Raw genomic sequence first — 15489 nt, 5'->3', positions numbered from 1 at the left:
GAAAGGCAGAAGCTTGTCCAATAGAATTAAAATATGTTTGGCCAAATTTGTGTCATTGTTCTAAGGCTATTTTTACATTCAGCATTTCATAAGCTGTTCTCTTAGCTTGTTGGCAGAATGTCGAATATCTTAAAATTGGCGTTTGTAATAGACTACAAAACTGACTGGTGCACAAATGGAGTTGTCGTTTACGATAAGCATTGGTTCATCTTCCTGTTGTTCTTACATACACTTTGAACACCCATGCTCTTCACAAAAAACAACTCCTGGCTTCTTATGCAGCTTTCATCGCCAACTTTGAAACCTTTGAGATTCTGTTACGTGCAGGACATTGCAAATCTCAAAAAAGGTATATTGGTCATCACCGATGGTGCATACTTCATAAGGTCTACCTTTATGAGCAACTCATATTCAAACATGATAAGGACGTACCGAGAGGATAGCTTGGCACTCAAGGGCAGCATCTTAATGTTAAGGAGCTATGCCCTGGTGGTGGCTGCCAATGGAAAAATAGAGCTGAATGTCGAAGAATGCATCTACATGGGTGAAGGAAGCCTTTCTGGCGAAACAAGAGATATTAATTCTTGCGTTGAAGAGAAAAATGCGTTTCTAACTAGAAATCTCCGGACGGTACACCCGCTACAACAAAGTATTGTGTACAGCTTCATTAATCTGAAAAACGAGGAAAAACAAGCCGAATTTAAAGATGTTAACTCAACAGTTTTGACTAAAGATGGTCGTTGTGAACTAGCAAACGATCAAAACGCAGTTAAAAGCAGCCAGCATGATGGGTGTATTCCAAAAAGAAAATTTGCTATTAATATGCCAGATGGGGATAATATTGCCAAAAAAGCTAAAGCCCAAAGAGGAGCTGCAAGTAAACCAAGAAGAAAAATGAATGCTGCAAGCAAACAGACCAGCATAAAAAATAGTATTGATATTAGCAGACAAGCTAGCAAAGAGTTGGAGAAACAGGCAGCAGCCTATATCAAAAATATAAGAAAGGGAGTGGTCTACAAGAAGCCAACAATCCAAATTAAAAGCACAAGTAAGAATGCAGAGCTAGGCTTCGGATCGATAAAGATTGACGAAATCGCTTTAAGCTATTTAATAAAAATGAATGAGAATGCAAAAATCAGCTATATTAAAAAATCAACCACGAGCCTGTGTGTTTGTGATGGAAGCGTGCAGTCACTTGCATTAGACAGAAAAGCGGATACACGCATTTCACTTACTAGGAAGCCACAAAGGGAGTGTCTGAATCTAAAATACGTAGCTTCGGGGTCTGATATAAATCAAACTATAGGCGTTGAAGACCCAGTGAAAATAAATATCTCCATTCGGCCTGGTGTGTTACCACCAAGAAACGCGAACAGTGGAATGCAGCAGAGCTGGCCTGCTGCAGTCTTTGAAGATTCTACTCCGGACTATGAAGGCCTATCATCGATTCTAGACTCCAGTGTGGATATGAAGCACGAAGAGGCAGCAAATGAGCCGCACAAGAACTGTGCACTACATGGCAGGATGGCCAAACCACGCCAGCGACAAACAGACCCCTCGATGTTCAGGGAGCCATTCTCACTACTGAATACCCTAAACCCAGGTTCTTCTGCAGCTTTACAGGAAGCTCGCGATTCCAGGCCAATTTCGCTAGAAGAGAAAGAAGTTCTCAAGAACAGCTGTGTATTCGCCATGGACTTTTTGGATCCAGAGCTGGCTGACATTGGCCGCTCTTGTATTGATTTCAATATTGACGAGCAAGAAAGGCATGCCGGAAAATGACTTTATCGGCTCCATTGAATATTACTATGCATAGACATTCCTGCCGATAGAATATGTTATATGCTTTGGTGGCATTTAAAAATAAATAGAGAAATACCTTCAAATTACCAGAAACTACCATTTCTACTCTAGAAAACTATTTGTTAAAATCAAATTGTTTAATTTAACGGTATCTCTTAAGTGAAAGAGTGTTGTTCCTTCTCCAGCATGCTCTTCTTGATCCGCCTATCGTATTGTTATACTTGGGTCCCTTGCCAAGTCCTCTGCTCTTCTTTGACGCAGAGGTAAGGCCTCTGCACTCTCTGTGCTTCTGAACAGCATTGCAAATCCAGTTTATCTTTGGATCATTACGGATGCACTCCTGGTTGGGATCAACACAGATAACCTCAAAATACTTGTACATGTAGTCCTGTCCAACCCAATATGAATTAAGAACTCTTAAATTAGCACATGTCTTTCCAACAAGTATCTCTGCCTCGGCTTGTTTTCTCAACGCAGGCTTGATTTCATGGAGACCCGCATTGACACACTTGCCCCTTGTGTTACCGTTATTATACTTGAGATAGCGAGGATAGTTTCCTTTCTTAACCCTGACATTATAGATGCAGTATCCCTTCTTTGCCTTGTATCCCAGAACGCGCGCTCTCTCCAGAAACGATGGTCTTTCCTTGCGATGCACTGGGTCCCTCTGACGAGCTTCAACAATGCTGAGTCTGAAAAGATATCTCATTACATCGGATTGCTTTTTCCTATGGATCTCTCTTAAAATTGAAGTGAAGCTCATTCTGAGGGCTTGGAATTTTGAACAAAAATTTTCTGAAAATTTTTAAAGAAGAAGCAAGTCCCAAGGAAGCTCTGCATAAGTTTTGAATATAAACCAATGATGCATCAGGCCAAGATAACTTCCACCGTATAGTTTCCAAGTCGATGCTTGATTTAGTTTATCATTTCGTCCCTAAATGTGCCCTAAATGGACATACAGTTTTGCAGAGACTGCAACAATCTCATGAGTCCAAAAATAGAGTCTGGGAATCTGCTGTACATTTGCGGAAAGTGCGAAACAGTCAGCGAGTCGGATAGTCCTGTTATATCTTCGATTGACTTCAAGAAGCGCCACGATTCAAATGCCTCATACAAGCATGATCTTGTGCATGACAGGACACTTCCAAGACTGGATATAAAGTGTTTGAGATGCGGTAATACAGAGTGTTTGGGATACATAGAAAAGAACGAGGAGAGGGCTCTGAATTTTTACTATGTGTGCACGGTGTGTTTTAATGAATGGACAGACTAAGCTTTGATTGAAGGATGGCCAAGATTCGAGCATGCTCTTGCACTTTAAAATAAATACATTTTGTATACCTGAGTCTTACCTAAATTTCCTTGATCTAAATGGCCGAAGTCTGCCGAACTTAGTGTTAGAAAGGCTTGCACCTGCTAAACATTCCCATTGGCAGTCTTGGCTTTCCTTACAAACTCATCAAAATTCTGGTCCAAAAGATCTCCAGCCTCGGTGTTCAGTGCATCCTCACCGCTTAAATATTCAAAGCTGCACAGCAGACTGATTATTATGCTATTCAAATCATATGTGGGCATCCACCCCTCCCTTAGAACCTTCAGACACACATGTCCTTCGGAATCTATATTTGGATGAAATACTTTTGTTTTACAGCTTAGCTTGGGACTTTTGAACGGATATTCCTTTGGGAATTCTAGTTCAAATTTGAATGTCCCGTTGTAAATTCTGGTGTGGATCTCTAGCTTGAACACGAGTCTATTTCCATTTAACTCGTAGTCGAGTGGTATTGCGAGATTTTCCAGATCGTTGCATATTCGTGCGTGGAAGAATGACATTCACCGAAGGGATGAGCTCCCACATTATTGCATAATCACATTGAAGTTGCTGTGGGTTTTACGCCATAGCCTTGATTGCTTAGCTTTTGAGGTTATTGAGCTTTGAATTCGGTGCTTCGTTCATTTAATGTAAAAGCATTATGCAGTAAAATTGTAAAACCTTATGTAGAGCATAAATTGGATTGCCAGAGCCTTATGATTCCTTGCCGGTGTAGTTTGGCACCGCGACAGACAATACCTCTCAAATGAGCATGCACTCAAACACTAAAAATAGAAAGAAGAGTAAAGCCTACTTGATGCAAGAGGTAGGCATTTATGCACAGGATGGTCTATGGAAATGCCAACATATTAAATGGGTCAAGACACTACAGAAAATCTGGTAGAATGAAAATAGGAGAAACACTTGTAGCCAACTCCGAGATTCTAATAGACAAAGCTACTCAGGCTAGCTATGTGCTTAGTAGTTATCTATTCGATTAACGTTGCAGGCGATCAGTGCTCTGACCCTGGAGATGTTATGGCTTTGGGTGGTTAGTTTTCCAGTCTTTCCATTGGACGATTTATAATTATTACATTACTTTTATTAAATATTAAAGAGTCTTTAAATGCTTTAACCGTACTTCTGATCTTTTGTTGTAGCTGATGATATTTTGGGGTCCCCAATGGGCAGCCTGCCATGGTTCATAAAATACAGGCCATCTAAATTTACAGAACTCTACTTCCCGGACGACTCGGGATTCAAACTTTTACAATGGCTCAGGAATGCACAACAAGGATCCATTCTAAATCTTTTCGGCGCAGTTGGGACTGGAAAGACAAGCTTGGTGTATGCTGTTGCAAAAGCACTCAAGTATAGGGTAATTGAATACGATACCATTCAAGACAAGGATCCAAAAGATGTAGGTAAATCAAAGAGTATCGAGGGCCTAAAACCTTTAATTTTAGTGAACGAATCTGACGTTCCCATTTCAGTAGTTCATCAAAAATTTCATAATTTGAATGCACCAGTAATCTTCACAACATCAAACACCCTGGCTAGAGACGTGGAGTCTCTCAAAATACACTCTCCGAGCAGTGAAATAATTTTGAATTCTGTGAGGAGCATTTTGAAAAGCGAAAACAGATGGCTGGACGATAGATTCATTTTGAGACTGTGTGAGGCTTGCAGCTACGACTTTAGATCGGTTATAAACTATTGCCAGGTGTTCTCAAGATCTTCTGAAATCAAAGACCTGGCGATGGTTGAGAAGATTGCTTCTCAAAATATAACATCCGCATGCAGGTTGATATTAAGCAAGCGAATGTCCCTACGGGAGTTGGAGACTCTGTACTCAGAAAAGCTTTTAGACTTGTGCCTATCATCCGTTTTAGAGAACAGCAAAGACGTTGGCCTATTGAAAGCAATTGAGTCAGTATCCGAGCTTGCAAGCTTCCCAGAAAGGCTTAAGTTCTTGTCTATTGATGGGTTGAACAAACTTAGGTCGGACTTTATTTATAAGAAAGAGGATGCATTGCCAGCAGAAAATTTTCATGGGCATGAAGATCCACTGCAGTACTTGCCTCTCTACCATAGAAATTTGCAAAACAAGCAGAGTGTTTTGCATTTGCAGGCAATATTTAACAAATATCAAATAAAGGATTTGCCAGCAGTTGACCAGGAAATTAAGGACCATATCGGACTGACAAGTATTGATACACGAGTGCTGAAGTATAAACACAGTCTGGGATCATCCTCAGCTGTTAAAAGAGACATTTCCCTGAAAGAACTGTTGGATTTATAGCCAGCAATGATACCCTGTTGGCATTAAATGTGCTTCAATTTGGACAAGTCATATATTAAATTAAAAATTTTTAAATAAAATTTTTATCCGACCGGAAAGCAATTCATCGAAAGAATACACATGGTCACGGGGTTTTACAAGCCGTATGCAGGTAGCATCCTTGGCTGCTGCCATTTTTGTACTCCTAAGTCGAAACACAATTTTAGCTCACCCACCACGAGATGAGATGGAGAGTCCACACTTCTGGAAAAATTCAGATAAACACAAAGACGTGGATGTCTTTTATTTCAACACTGGCATGCATAACTTGGACAATCAGGAAGTGCTTTTACGTTGCTGTGTTCTCTGTTTTTTGGACTTTTTTAGGCAAAAAGTATAACCAGAAAAAGTAATACGGTAATGAATGATGTCGTAAAACTCTTTGGGAATAGGCAAATTCCAGATGGTGCTCTTGTAAAAACTATGGTCTTGTTTTGTATTCTCGAGTGCCTTTCAAAATCAATTATCTACTGGATTAGACCCATTTTTGAAACTACCTTGATGATTGAAATCGAGTCTATTTTGTTCAAAAGCTGCATTTGCCTGGATTTTGAAAAGTTCTTTGAAAATGGGCCCGCATTAAATTGCGCCAAAATATACCGGCATTCAGCAGCAATTAAAGAAAGTGCAAGCATGCTTGTGTTCGATCTGCTTGGAAGTGCTGTGGGGCTGTGCTCGTCGGCATCGTACTTATATGGAATAATGGAACCTGAAATACTTGGGAGGTTACTGGCGTGTCTTGCACTTGCCACTTGCATCGAGGTAGTACTTTTCAGAAAATTGAAGTTGCTAAAGGAAGAGTGTGTCAAAATTGATGAAACTAGAGCGGAAGAAATGACAGAGTGCTTTGAAAATTTTTTCATATCAAAAGTCACAAACACAAACGAGCATGCTAGAATGAGCAGACTCTTTACGTCGGATGCACTCCTGAGATACTCGATTTTAACAGGATTGCTGAAACTACAAAATCAACTGACGACCTGTGCAATCAATTCATACATACTTTTGTGCAGCAATGCTGCAAGGTCCGTGCCAATTTCAGCAATCAGGGAACTCTTTAATGTCTCAAAGTCTCTGCGTAATTTAGTTGACAGCTTCTTTGAGCTAGAATCGATGAGAATTGAGGTTGAGGACCTTGAAGACATAAGCATCACGGCATCAAGTGGCAAACACCATCTGATGCCTAAAGACAGCGGTTGCATTCGAGCAATGCCCCAAGGTCGAAGCGATAATGGTGTGGTTGAAAAATCACCAGTACTGCTTCCAATACACCTGCAGCCTGGGATCCCATCCAAGGCTTTTGTCAGGCTGGCTGGCTTGACAATATTCATACAAAGGATTCCAATATTGGCCGTTCCACACCTTGAAATTTTATGCAACCAGAAAATAGCCCTTGTTGGAAAAAATGGAAGTGGAAAAACAACGTTTCTAAAATTTTTCCTTGGATTTTTTAAGTTCAACGGCAGTGTTGAGGTAGAAAATGCCCCGGTTTTCAATATTTCTGAAAGGTTTCTTCCAATAATCTCATACATTCCACAAAACACATACCTTAATGGCACCGTCTATGATGAGCTAAGAGAAAACATCCAATCAGACGAGGAAATGATAAAGATTTCAAAAATTTTTGGTGCCCACGACTTTATTAAGACGATACCGACAAAGTACTGGACTTCTGTTTCGAAGCTAAGTGAAAGCGAGAGGCAAATGGTTAAAATAATCAAGAACTGCTCAAAGAAAGCCATGCTGCTACTTGCAGACGAACCTATGTACTGTCTAGCAGACGAGGTACAGGACAAGGCACTTGATACCATCCTCTCAAGTCCTAACCATTCAACAAAATTGATTGTAATACACCACAAAAGTCAAATTAATAAGTTTGATAAGGTTTTGTACTTTGAAAATCAAAAAATTTTGGCTTTCACGCCCGCGGAATATTTTGAGTACATCAAAAAGAAAGACAACAGTCTCTAAGCCTTGTCTCGGCTTCTTTTACGGTGGAACTTCCAGCCTTGGCGTCGATTTCTTGTGTCATTCATTTATTTCATTTTTCTGGTTGGTCTTGCTGTGTTTGGTTTTGTGCCTATCTTTGCTTTTGGTATTAAATCAGGTATGATTTCAAATGTGGTGTCCCATTTCTGTGTCCAAACATACTCCTGCACTCTAGCTTTGTCAGATATGCTTTTAAACTCAAAGATTTTATCTAAATCCGTCTCTATGGTAAACTTCTTGTTGACTGATTTTATAAAGCTAAGATACTTTACTGGAATTACAAAGCCCAGTGAGTGTGCTCGTCCTTTGTACAATGCTGTGTGGTTAGTGAAAAGCACAATGTTAAAGGAGTCGTTCAAAAGACAAGTCAGGTCTCTGCATTTAAAACACAGTCCTGTCCCGCCGACCAGGAGCATTTTGGGGCTGGGCAAAGTTTCTCAGGAGAAAATTTTTGGTATTTGGGCAGACGATGAAAGTGCTAGTTTAACGAAGAAGATGTGTTCATTTCTCGCCTATTCCAGTCAATCTTTCTTTGAGTGTTTATCCTTTGCAAGCCACATCGTCTGCCAGAATCCTTCTTCTTCAACTTTAATATTTTCATCAAAATCTATGATCATGTTCTTTTCAAATGAGGGGTCGGATTCGTAAAAAGTAGTAAAATCAGCATAACTCAAATACCCTTTTTTGCCCCTGTCAAAAGCGTTAAGGACTTCGTCTATTTTTGCTTCATCTTCCTTTTTTGTCATCAAATAAAGCACCTGCGACAGGTCTTTTCTTGAGAGGCTTTTGTCTCCATCAAAGTCAAAAAGATTAAACAGAAACGAAATTCTCTCTTCTTTTGGCGTTTTCATGTGGAAAAGCTCCAAAAACTCAAGATAGCTTGCAAAACTAACTTTTTCAAAGCTGTTCCGGCTTTCCAAACAGTTTATAAGAAGCTTCGAAAATGGGTTCGAGTAAAACTCTGGAATCATTTGAAACTCGGCAAAGGTGAGAAAACCAGTATTGCTTCTGTCAAGGTACTTAAAACGCTCATAAAGAGACTCGATTTCCAGGGCAGTAAAGATGGTGTTTTTCTCCAACTCTTCTATTTCCTCTTCACAGAGTGTGTTCACATGCCAGAGACTCATTTGGGATGAGCTTCTGAACATGAAAATTTTTAAACATAAAGGATAATCGTGTCAAAACGATCATTAAATACGCACTTTTGATTTAATGTTTTAACGGTGGTCTACAAAAGACAGCTGTTTTATTCAAAACACTACACACAGCAGTTGGACGAATTGTCACAGTAAGCCTTAAATGCCATAGCCGGCCCTATTCACTCCTTCAAAGGCGTCTTAATAGACTCACCCACTCTGAATATCCTGGCAAATAGGTTTTCCTTGTCAGAACGGTGATTCTTGAAAAAACTGGCTTTGAACTTTTGAATCATCGTCTTGGACAGATTTTCCCAGTAGCACAACGCAAGCTTAAACTCTTCTTTCATGCATTTCACGTCCGAAACAAGTGAGTTTTGAAGCTTTATCTGCTCTCTCTTCAAAATTGATATGTTCAGGTCCTTGTATGAGATCCCACGAAGAACCTGTCTTCTGAGAAACAGCTCGTAGTCCCTTATTATCCTTGTAATGAGACCTGTTGTCGATATCTTTCTTGCTCTTTTTGTCGGAATAAACATCCCCTTGCTCTTCACAAGTTCATAGACATCGTTTGTGCCAATGTGGGCATACGGCAGTTCATCGTGAGCTACATAGTCAATCCTGTGCTTCTCCAAAAACTCCATGTCAAGGACCCACGGGGCATCCTCTATAACTTCGTCTACATATTTGCAGTGCAGTACACTCTCGTACCTCTCCCTCTCACTCATAACCAAACTTCCCTTGAACTTCGTAGTGAGCTCGTCACTGCAGATCCCAACAATCACTTGGACGTTTGGGAAGAGGGCCTTGACTTGCGAAAACAGCCTGGCATGGCCATAGTGAAAAAGATCGAAAATTCCATCGCAGTATATTCGCACATGTCTGTCCACTGGTATTTTGTATTCCTTTTCTGCAAAGATCACATCTTCGTACCTGTCATCGGTCGGGTAATTCGGCTTTGCAAGAATAAATTCCCTTTTCAGCATTGTGGGCATACAAATAAAAGTTCTTATAAACAATCAAAAAGCTATGAAAAATTGAAATATTTGAACAAATAAAATAGTCTCGATGAGACACTTTAAGCGGTATTTAAGAGAAAATCACACCCTAAAATGGTCGAGAATGTACTACTATTTAACCTTAATATTGACAGATGAAACGCAGCCAACAAATCTAAAAATTGCCAATAGTATCAAAATGCATTGCTAATGATTTATTTTTTATGTCAACGTGTGCATAAATGAAAGCTTTGACTTTTAACCAACCTTGAAGCAAATTGGGAACTGAGCCGTTTAAAATATGCCTTATGTCTAATTAAATCAAACTAACTCTCAAAGTCTTTTAATTATGTTGTTGGGAAATGCCAGCTGCATACTTGCTACAACCTTGGACTGGCCATCACTCTATGCTGAAGCATTGCATTACTACAGCATTTCTTTGCTTAATCTGGTACTTTTATGCTAAGCTTAGTCAATTATTTGGGCTTTGCTTGGCTACTCACCACTCTTTTTCAGCACCGAATGTAAAAACTCAGGCGCCTCGCCCAGAAAGCATATCCTGTGTATTGCCTGGAAAACAGGAAAGTTGCGAATCTCCATGTTGTTGGCTTCCAGCCAGCTGTTTATCATCATAACAGTCTCCGGCCCTTCAAGCTTCTGTCCGCCCATCTTTTTCTCTATCTCCGCACTTTTGCATCGGTCCTTGGCCATTTGCATTCCACACCTGAAATTCCTACCATTCAGACAGCTGGTCAACAAATCTCCGATACAGCAACTCTCCAGCACTAAAAACTTTCCTTTCATAAGCTTACAAAACCTCTCCATCTCGACAAGACCCTTTCTAAACAGCATGGCCTTTGTGTTCGATCCCCACTCCATGCCCTCAATAATTCCAAATCCCAAACTGACAATGTTCTTTAACGCTGCACAGATCTCAATCCCAATGTCATGTGGAATAATTCTAGGCCTAAAATAGTCATTGTCAAACATCCACTCAAGACAGTTAATCTGGTCTTTATCGGTGTATCCCACCGTACATTCCGATAGCTGCTCGGTGGCCACTTCAATTGCAATATTCGCACCACATAGACTGGCACACTCAATTTTAAGAATACTTTCTATGTATTCACTGGGTGTGTATAGCTTTTCATCTTTCAATATCAGTCCTTTAGACAAGTTTATTGCAAAAGATCCCTTTTTTGGCTTGATCTCCTTAATTGTATCTAAAAACTTGCACGGTAAGCAAATCACAAAAATATCTGCTTCGTTGATCTCATCAAAGCTAGTCACTGCTCTGATATTGTCTGGCAATCTTACTCCAGGAAGATAAATCGGATTTGTCCTGAGTGCGTTGATATACTCTGACAGCTTCTGGTGTTGGTACATCTCCTCGTGCACCCAAAGCAGCAACTCCGAATCAAAATCTTGTGTTGCAGTAATGTTATTTGCTATGAGCCTAGATACTGTTGTTCCCCAGTTTCCATTTCCTATTACTGCTACTTTTTTCATATGATCCTGCTTCAAGAATTGTTTAAATGGGTGTTTTGGCATGTACCAATCAATTGAAGATGTCACGATCAACTAAAGCTGTTGTGATTGGATGAGTGCTTACCAATTGGTAAATTAATGATGGGCTTCTTATGCTATGCTTTTGTGCACACTCCGTAGCATATGCCAGCCTAATTTAGCATGCTAGTTGAGGTAAGCTATGTCATTGGTAGTTAAAGCATGTGAAAGATTTTATCCAAATAGGCTGCATCTGCGCTAGTTCATGGCACGACCAAGTTAGAATTAAGAAGTGGCACACGGCATGGTTGAGAACAAAAATGTATGTGGCAAAGCTTAATATTGCTTGTTTCAATAGAATTCTATGGCTAATTCACATATGAGTTTATTTGGCAAAATATTTACAACAGCCCGTTGTCTATTTCAAGAATGTAGGCCAGGTTGTATTTATTATAAGCCTGTGCTGTACTACTTCAAAAATTTGTGGGGATGCCCAGTATGCAGACTCAATTCTTCAATTATCAAGTATTGGACCAATCCAAACTGAATGAGCTAATATCAAATGAGAAGTGCATTGTAATCTATGATAAAAAACCAAATCTTGAGGCTTCCAATGTTTGCCTTTGTGATTTGAGCACTTTCAAAATCTCCTCTTGGAAAAGTAATTTCAACTTAGAACAGCGCGAGGTGGTTGTTTTCCAGTTAAAAAATTTTTCACCCGACGTTGTGGATAGCTTTTTTAGGAACGTTTACAAAAGAGTCATTATTTTCACAAGTGACACGGTGTTTAGGGATAAAATATTTGGAAATCCAACCTACAACACAAAGATTAATCTAATTCCAAATGCTGCATGTTATTTTCCTGTCGAGCTACAAAGCAATGAAGCATTTAAAGCTTTAATATCGAACTTAAAGAACCAAAGCAGTGATCTGAGCGGGAAGCACATTACGTACTTATATCACATCAGTGCATGCTATTATGAATTTTGTGCATTCAAGCATTTACAAATTTAATACTTTGAAGAAGCTAAGCCAAGCTTTACAAAACTCAGGAAAGCTCCTAACTGTCCTGTCAAACAATGATTTTGTCACTGACATCATCCCGTCAATTCCATCATCAAGAAAAATTATCAACAAGTCCATGTGTGTTTGTTTTGTATTCGATTTTGATGAATTGTTTGACTACTCTGGATTTTCTGAGTGTGTATTTTTCATTTCCCAGGCAGAAAATGCAAATAAAATACCACTTTCTGACGCTGTCACAGAATCGCAATTTGAGTTCTGCAGCAGCCTTCTTCAAAAGACTGGAATTCTCAGTTCCGATGAAGCTAGTGTTTTGAACAGGCTGTTCACACTTGCAAATTTTCGAACATATCTTTCGATAGACGAAGCAAAAAGGCTGTCTTTAATCCTTGACAAATCCATGTGTGATATAACACCATTTTCTTTTCTAAAATTGAAAGAAGTGTCTTGCGGGAATCTTCTGCTTCCCTTTATTTGTACCCGGCAGCTTTTAGACCATGTTCTAACTTCAATCAAAAATGCACTCGAACTGTCAAATTTATTTATCAGGTGCGTGCTTCCTACAATTACTTTTTCAGCAGGAGGATTTATGAGCAAAGAGGTTAGGGCTGAGATGTCCTTTCCTGGGTTGTTTGAGGACAGCTTTGTTAGTGATTTTCACATTGCCAAGAAAGAAGCGGTCTGTGATGTATCTTTAAAGTGTGTTTTGAATCTGATCAAGAAAGGGATTTTGGATGAAAACTTGGATGTAATCTCTGCCAATCTATTAGAATTGGGCACAGTTAAACAGCTATTCATTAAAGCGTACGGGACTAACGATGAAAATGAAATTTGTAGTATACGAAACGAGTTTATAAGTCTGTGTTCTGTTTCTGAAGATAAGGCAATTTTTGAAAGGAATGGACAGATAGTAATTCTCAAAAATGATTCTGCTGACATGGCTAACAGCCTTTTTAAAAGAAAGTACATGATCAATGCATTTGAACAAGAGAAACCAGGCATTACTCCTGAAGAAAATCAGACAGTTGATGGCAACCTTCACAGCTTCTTTCATGTGGACAGTCCAACAGCCAAGCTAGAAAGATTTTACAGAAAAATTCCCAAGAGTCTTTCCACTCAAACAAATATTCTTGCTCTTTACATATTCAGTAATTCTAAAACTGGTGTGCTGTGCGCAGAGTCCAGCAAAGAGTCGTGCTATTTGACCAACGATTTTAAAGAGAAAGTAAGGATATCATATAAAGGGACTAGAGCATATAGTGAAGATGAAATTAGACTGTTCAAGCTTTACCAAATAATATTTTTCAAGCTGCACAACGAAGTCATTCCTTCCAACGAGCAGGTGTTCAAGTTCTTCTACTTTGCTGTGCCGTTAGATATGAATGATCAAATTGATTGGACATACTTAGAGAAAATCCACAACGAGTTTCTTCTCGATCACGTGTGCAACAAAACAAGCGGGGATACTCTGATTTGGAATCCTTTTAGTCATGAATTCTACTTGTATGCTGATATGGCAGATAAAAGCCTTGAGGATAAAATTAACGGTATAACGTTTTTAAAGTTCTTTGAACAGAAATATCGAGTAAACCTGGCTGTTAAGCAAGGAAAGATGATGTTTAAGGCCCACTTGGTTGATAAATTATCTGCTCTGATTAGAAAGCATCTTAACATTGTGTGCAATAGTACTAATATTTCAAGGAATAGAGACCAAAATGAAAATGCCAATGAAAGCTCTAAAGCCTCATTGAAACCACCTAAAGCAGACGTGCAGTATTCCCTTTGCAATATTAGTATTCAAGATCCAACTAGCATGCTTAAGCATTCCGATTTTTACTCAAAAATACCGCTGAGTAGTCCAAAATTCCTTGGTGTTGATTCGTTAGTCATTTCCTCTGCTGAATGTTGCTTTGTAACGTCTGTAAAGACCAGCATCATCCAAGAAATAGAAATCTTCAAGAGAAACTACTTTTTATTGGAGAGTCTTTTTGTTGCCCACGACCTTAGAAAAGAGTACAACCTCAGCTTGGATCTAAATGAAATTGCTATATGCTTTAACCAGTTTGGTGAAAATCCCTGTGAAAACTACGAAAGGCTAGAATTTATCGGAGATTGTGTTTTGAAGTTTATCGCCACCAACTATTTTTATTTGTCTGGTCTTTCAATGGATGTAATTGTGTCTGTTAAGGACCACGTTGTCAGCAATCAAAGCTTATTTAAGCATTGCTTGGAAAGTGGAATTTACAAGTTTTTAAAAATCAATCATTTTACGCATAAAATGGTGCAAGCTCCGCACATTGAGGGTGTTGGCGATTTTTTGAAGTACTTTAATGCCGTTCCTATCTTTCGATCTGACAACTACAACCATGGAATCTCAAAAAACAACAGTGCAAGTGAACAGACAATCAAACAATACGCTGATATGATTGAGGCTCTTATTGGTGCCCAATATTTGAAGGGTGGTGTTGCTAGTTCTGCAGAGTTTATTTATCGACTAAACATACTAAAGCCCCTTGAGAATTTCATGCAAGCCCGTTGTGGCAGCATGGAAAATGAGTCTTTATTGGACACCATCAACTCTTCTAGAATTTCAATGTCTAAGCAATATACAGCTGAGGATATTGGCGAGATAAAAAGTAGAATACAGAAGGATATTGCCACCTACTACTCCGGGTCTCTAAACTTTGCCAGGCTTGAACGCATTACCGACAAACAAAGCTTGTTCTTCAACCAAACTTTTAAGCACTTTGAGTATGCTGGAATTTTGCCAGAGTCCGATATCAAGGCCATTGAAGATATAGTAGGATATCAGTACACAAACCCTGGAAATATAGAAAGAGCTCTTGTGCATCCATCATTTACAAATACACTTGGAAGCACTGACTTTCAGTGCTTAGAACTGATTGGTGACTGCTCTCTGGATTTGTTTGTTACCACCTTACTCTATCAGAACTCAAGTCTCAACACGCCTTTTCTTCTTCACTCGTCGAAGAAGTCATACGTTAATAATTCTTCGCTTTATGATTTTTTTCACAAGGCTTGTCTTGATAAGCATGTTAAGTGTGATCTCAAGCAAGGGGTGCGATCTAAAGCCCACAGTGACGTTGTGGAGGCACTTATTGGGTCGATATTGGTGGATTTGCAGTGGAACTATGAAAAGCTGTTTGAGGTTATGAACAGAAAGATAAAATTTATGCTTGAGGAATGTAAACAAGAGCTTAATTTTGATTGACAGCTATCAACGTTCTAAATTACATTGCATGTAATTTGTAAAAATAGTCAAGATTGTTGATATTAAAGATCTGTCTAATTTGTTGTAGTGTTGTAGGTATTTATGCCTGGAAATATGGCATTTAAATTTCCAATGGATTGATTGCCAAG

The 15489-nt window shown here is 39.2% G+C and overlaps 12 protein-coding genes across 12 annotated transcripts; 6 read left to right on the top strand and 6 right to left on the bottom strand.

The window, feature by feature from the left end:
- Positions 1 to 243: 243 nt before the first annotated feature.
- Positions 244 to 1782, top strand: VICG_01961 (uncharacterized protein; the record flags this gene model as incomplete). Its single annotated transcript, XM_007605344.1, has 1 exon — positions 244 to 1782. One exon carries the CDS (start codon positions 244 to 246, stop codon positions 1780 to 1782), a length of 1539 nt encoding a protein of 512 aa, XP_007605406.1.
- Positions 1783 to 1945: 163 nt separating this feature from the next.
- Positions 1946 to 2566, bottom strand: VICG_01960 (uncharacterized protein; the record flags this gene model as incomplete). The annotated part of the gene is made up of 1 exon (XM_007605343.1): positions 1946 to 2566. One exon carries the CDS (start codon positions 2564 to 2566, stop codon positions 1946 to 1948), a length of 621 nt encoding a protein of 206 aa, XP_007605405.1.
- Positions 2567 to 2752: 186 nt separating this feature from the next.
- VICG_01959 (uncharacterized protein) lies at positions 2753 to 3076 on the top strand (the record flags this gene model as incomplete). Its single annotated transcript, XM_007605342.1, has 1 exon — positions 2753 to 3076. One exon carries the CDS (start codon positions 2753 to 2755, stop codon positions 3074 to 3076), a length of 324 nt encoding a protein of 107 aa, XP_007605404.1.
- Positions 3077 to 3219: 143 nt separating this feature from the next.
- Positions 3220 to 3636, bottom strand: VICG_01958 (uncharacterized protein; the record flags this gene model as incomplete). The annotated part of the gene is made up of 1 exon (XM_007605341.1): positions 3220 to 3636. One exon carries the CDS (start codon positions 3634 to 3636, stop codon positions 3220 to 3222), a length of 417 nt encoding a protein of 138 aa, XP_007605403.1.
- A 662-nt stretch (positions 3637 to 4298) lies between these two features.
- Positions 4299 to 5417, top strand: VICG_01957 (uncharacterized protein; the record flags this gene model as incomplete). The annotated part of the gene is made up of 1 exon (XM_007605340.1): positions 4299 to 5417. The coding sequence occupies one exon, from the start codon at positions 4299 to 4301 to the stop codon at positions 5415 to 5417; it is 1119 nt and encodes a 372-aa protein (XP_007605402.1).
- Positions 5418 to 5816: 399 nt separating this feature from the next.
- Positions 5817 to 7427, top strand: VICG_01956 (uncharacterized protein; the record flags this gene model as incomplete). Its single annotated transcript, XM_007605339.1, has 1 exon — positions 5817 to 7427. The coding sequence occupies one exon, from the start codon at positions 5817 to 5819 to the stop codon at positions 7425 to 7427; it is 1611 nt and encodes a 536-aa protein (XP_007605401.1).
- A 65-nt stretch (positions 7428 to 7492) lies between these two features.
- VICG_01955 (uncharacterized protein) lies at positions 7493 to 7861 on the bottom strand (the record flags this gene model as incomplete). Its single annotated transcript, XM_007605338.1, has 1 exon — positions 7493 to 7861. The coding sequence occupies one exon, from the start codon at positions 7859 to 7861 to the stop codon at positions 7493 to 7495; it is 369 nt and encodes a 122-aa protein (XP_007605400.1).
- Positions 7862 to 7966: 105 nt separating this feature from the next.
- VICG_01954 (uncharacterized protein) lies at positions 7967 to 8593 on the bottom strand (the record flags this gene model as incomplete). Its single annotated transcript, XM_007605337.1, has 1 exon — positions 7967 to 8593. The coding sequence occupies one exon, from the start codon at positions 8591 to 8593 to the stop codon at positions 7967 to 7969; it is 627 nt and encodes a 208-aa protein (XP_007605399.1).
- A 170-nt stretch (positions 8594 to 8763) lies between these two features.
- Positions 8764 to 9567, bottom strand: VICG_01953 (uncharacterized protein; the record flags this gene model as incomplete). The annotated part of the gene is made up of 1 exon (XM_007605336.1): positions 8764 to 9567. The coding sequence occupies one exon, from the start codon at positions 9565 to 9567 to the stop codon at positions 8764 to 8766; it is 804 nt and encodes a 267-aa protein (XP_007605398.1).
- Positions 9568 to 10074: 507 nt separating this feature from the next.
- Positions 10075 to 11088, bottom strand: VICG_01952 (glycerol-3-phosphate dehydrogenase (NAD(+)); the record flags this gene model as incomplete). The annotated part of the gene is made up of 1 exon (XM_007605335.1): positions 10075 to 11088. One exon carries the CDS (start codon positions 11086 to 11088, stop codon positions 10075 to 10077), a length of 1014 nt encoding a protein of 337 aa, XP_007605397.1.
- A 495-nt stretch (positions 11089 to 11583) lies between these two features.
- Positions 11584 to 12099, top strand: VICG_01951 (uncharacterized protein; the record flags this gene model as incomplete). Its single annotated transcript, XM_007605334.1, has 1 exon — positions 11584 to 12099. The coding sequence occupies one exon, from the start codon at positions 11584 to 11586 to the stop codon at positions 12097 to 12099; it is 516 nt and encodes a 171-aa protein (XP_007605396.1).
- On the top strand, positions 12065 to 15340 carry VICG_01950 (uncharacterized protein; the record flags this gene model as incomplete). Its single annotated transcript, XM_007605333.1, has 1 exon — positions 12065 to 15340. One exon carries the CDS (start codon positions 12065 to 12067, stop codon positions 15338 to 15340), a length of 3276 nt encoding a protein of 1091 aa, XP_007605395.1.
- Positions 15341 to 15489: the final 149 nt, after the last annotated feature.

Source organism: Vittaforma corneae, assembly GCF_000231115.1.
Source record: "Vittaforma corneae ATCC 50505 unplaced genomic scaffold supercont1.23, whole genome shotgun sequence".
In the NCBI taxonomy this organism is placed as follows: Eukaryota; Fungi; Microsporidia; family Nosematidae; genus Vittaforma; species Vittaforma corneae.
The sequence above is the reverse complement of the archived record's forward strand: the minus strand, read 5'-3'. Positions and strand labels throughout refer to the sequence as shown.